Source organism: Macaca mulatta, chromosome 10 (genome assembly GCF_049350105.2).
Source record: "Macaca mulatta isolate MMU2019108-1 chromosome 10, T2T-MMU8v2.0, whole genome shotgun sequence".
NCBI classification, from domain to species: domain Eukaryota; kingdom Metazoa; phylum Chordata; class Mammalia; order Primates; family Cercopithecidae; genus Macaca; species Macaca mulatta.
In genome coordinates this window covers 10,852,068-10,855,338 of record NC_133415.1, presented here as the reverse complement: position 1 = coordinate 10,855,338, position 3,271 = coordinate 10,852,068, and the positions used below count along the sequence as shown (strand labels likewise).

The 3,271-nt window shown below is 57.0% G+C and overlaps 1 protein-coding gene across 1 annotated transcript; it reads left to right on the top strand.

Moving 5' to 3' along the window:
- Window positions 1–265: 265 nt before the first annotated feature.
- Window positions 266–2,922, top strand: MCHR1 (melanin concentrating hormone receptor 1). The gene is given in 2 exon segments (NM_001032885.1): window positions 266–453; window positions 1,667–2,922. Coding segments are annotated over 2 exon segments (1,062 nt in total). The 5' UTR covers window positions 266–371; the 3' UTR covers window positions 2,647–2,922.
- Window positions 2,923–3,271: the final 349 nt, after the last annotated feature.

Here is a 3,271-nt window from a genome sequence, read left to right as displayed (position 1 = left end):
AGTGGGAAGGAGATCCCTTTCCTGATGGGGCTGCCTCTGCCCAGTCCCTCCCAGCTTCCCCAGGGCCCTGGGGCTCTGCAGGCATTCAGAAGTGGAAGCCAGCCACAGCCCGGGACTGAAGAGGTTAATGTGCAGCTGCCTCCGAATGTTAATGTGTCTAGGTGATGTCAGTGAGAGCCGCGAAGGAGGGAGTAGGGAGGGCAGTTGGGCTTGGAGGCGGCAGCGGCTGCCAGGCTGCCGAGGAAGACCCCCTTCCCGACTGCGGGGCTTGCGCTCCTGGACAAGGTGGCAGGCGCTGGAGGCTGCCGCAGCCTGCGTGGGTGGAGGGGAGCTCAGCTCGGTTGTGGGAGCCGGCGACCAGCACTGGCTGGATGGACCTGGAAGCCTCGCTGCTGCCCACTGGTCCCAACACCAGCAACACCTCTGATGGCCCCGATAACCTCACCTCGGCAGGTGAGTTGACTGGGAGTCCTCCCTCCTCTGGGCTGTGGGTGGAAAATGGGAAGGTTTCACCCCTGAGCCAAACTGCTTGGGAAACTTTATCACAGTTCTTGGGGACAAGATCTGTGGTCTACTTTGCTCAGAGGGGCAGGGGAGAAGGGGGCAAGGGTCCGCAGGGGCCCGCAGGGGCAGACGGGTAGGAGCAGAGCAGGGGACGAAGGCATGTTCAGAATGGCAAGGAAGTGGGGCCAGCCGCGAGGCAGCAGGGGAAGGCTCGCGGCTGGGTTCCAAAGAGGCTTGGCAGAAAAAATTCCAGGCTGGAAAAGCAAGCGAGAGAAGCTGGAGGGTGGTATGTGGGAGACAGCTGGGGGCTCACTCCTGCACTGTTAGCCTCAGCTTTTTACTCGCACTTGGGTGATGAGGTCTGAGACATCCTCACTGCCACCTGGGAGAGGCCCTGGGAAGGGAAGACTTACGGAGCCATGAGGGGATTAACTTTTCTGGTGAATTAAGCTTCCTGACATTTCCAGAGCTGCGGTGCCCTGGGATTCCAGCTTTGAAGGAGAAGGGAAGGAAGGAAAAGAGGAAAGGCTTATGTGGATAATTTTTTCAGGCTGCTGAGCTGCAACACACAGCTTCTGTCTCTGCTTCACTCAAGAAGCCCAGGCTCAGAAGATACCAAGCAAGGAAATCCCTGCTAGGAAGACTGGGGTAGGGAGGGCTGCTGACTTGACCAGGGCACAGCCGGCAAAAGCCTCTACAAGACAGTCGCTCAGAGATGTCCAAGAATCAGTACACCGTTTCCAACCAGAGAGCTCCAAAATGAAGCACTCAGGGCTACACATAGGAAAAGCATGTGCACACACACATACACACACACTTACTTTTTTGTCCTTCTGGCTATTTTGATGAGGTTTCCTGGTGAAGCCCGGGGCGCACAGAGTAATCTCTGCAGACAGCTGTGGTTCTTGCCTCTGGTGCCTGCAGGAGGCAGGCTTCTTGTGTCCTTGCAAGACGGGTGGCTCAGGGGACTCTGGTAGGATTCACCAGGAAATCCATGGAGGAGGGAAAAGGGACAAGATTAGCAACGGTGAAGGGAGGGAGAATGGTGGGAGAGGATTCCAGATGAACGGTGGGTCGCTGGAGGCTGAGCATGCCAGCAGGATGTCAGTTCTCAGAGCAGAGCCCATGTCAAACGGCCAACGCTTGCTCCTTCTGTCCCCAGGATCACCTCCTCGCTCAGGGAGCGTCTCCTACATCAACATCATCATGCCTTCGGTGTTCGGCACCATCTGCCTCCTGGGCATCATCGGGAACTCCATGGTCATCTTCGCGGTCGTGAAGAAGTCCAAGCTGCACTGGTGCAACAATGTCCCCGACATCTTCATCATCAACCTCTCGGTGGTGGATCTCCTCTTTCTCCTGGGCATGCCCTTCATGATCCACCAGCTCATGGGCAATGGGGTGTGGCACTTTGGGGAGACCATGTGCACCCTCATCACGGCCATGGATGCCAATAGTCAGTTCACCAGCACCTACATCCTGACCGCCATGGCCATTGACCGCTACCTGGCCACCGTCCACCCCATCTCTTCCACAAAGTTCCGGAAGCCCTCTGTGGCCACCCTGGTGATCTGCCTCCTGTGGGCCCTCTCCTTCATCAGCATCACCCCCGTGTGGTTGTATGCCAGACTCATCCCCTTCCCAGGAGGTGCAGTGGGCTGCGGCATCCGCTTGCCCAACCCGGACACTGACCTTTACTGGTTCACCCTGTACCAGTTTTTCCTGGCCTTTGCCCTGCCCTTCGTGGTCATCACGGCCGCATACGTGAGGATCCTGCAGCGCATGACGTCCTCAGTGGCCCCCGCCTCCCAGCGCAGCATCCGGCTGCGGACAAAGAGGGTGACCCGCACAGCCATCGCCATCTGCCTGGTCTTCTTTGTGTGCTGGGCACCCTACTATGTGCTACAGCTGACCCAGTTGTCCATCAGCCGCCCGACCCTCACCTTTGTCTACCTGTACAATGCGGCCATCAGCTTGGGCTACGCCAACAGCTGCCTCAACCCCTTTGTGTACATTGTGCTCTGCGAGACGTTCCGCAAACGCTTGGTCCTTTCGGTGAAGCCTGCAGCCCAGGGGCAGCTTCGCGCTGTCAGCAACGCTCAGACGGCTGACGAGGAGAGGACAGAAAGCAAAGGTACCTGACACTTCCCCTGCCGCCCTGGACACCTCCAAGTCAGAACACCACAGCAAGCCGTGGGGAGAGATGCCGAGAGAAACCCAAGACTGCTCTGGGGGAATGCAGGAAGATTAGGTAGTGAGGGGTCGTTGCAATGAAATAAATACGTTCCATGGGGCCCACACATTGCTGGGGAGGCCTGGAGTCAGGTTTGGGGGTTTCAGACCTCAGAAATCCCTTTGGGGGAGCAGGATTAGACCTTTGGATAGAACAGAAGCTGAGCAAGAGAAGATGTTGGTTTGGATCATCGGTTGCCCTATATCTGCGAGCTCTCAAATGTCTTCTTCTCAAGGCAAGAGGTGGAAGGCTACTGACTCGGTTTGTTTCAAGTCAGGCAGGGCTGGAGTGTGAGCAGCCAGGGACATGTTGCACAAGGCCTGAGAGACGGGAAAGGGCCCGATAGCTCTTTCCCCGCTCTCACTGGTGTGATGGAAGGTGGCCTTTCTCCCAAGCTGGTGGATAATGAAAAATGAAGCATCCCATCTCTCGGCATTCCAGCATTCTGTCAATTTCCCTTTTGCTCTAGAGGATGCATGTTTATTTGAGGGGATGTGGCACTGAGCCCACAGGAGTAAAAGCCCAGTTTCCTAG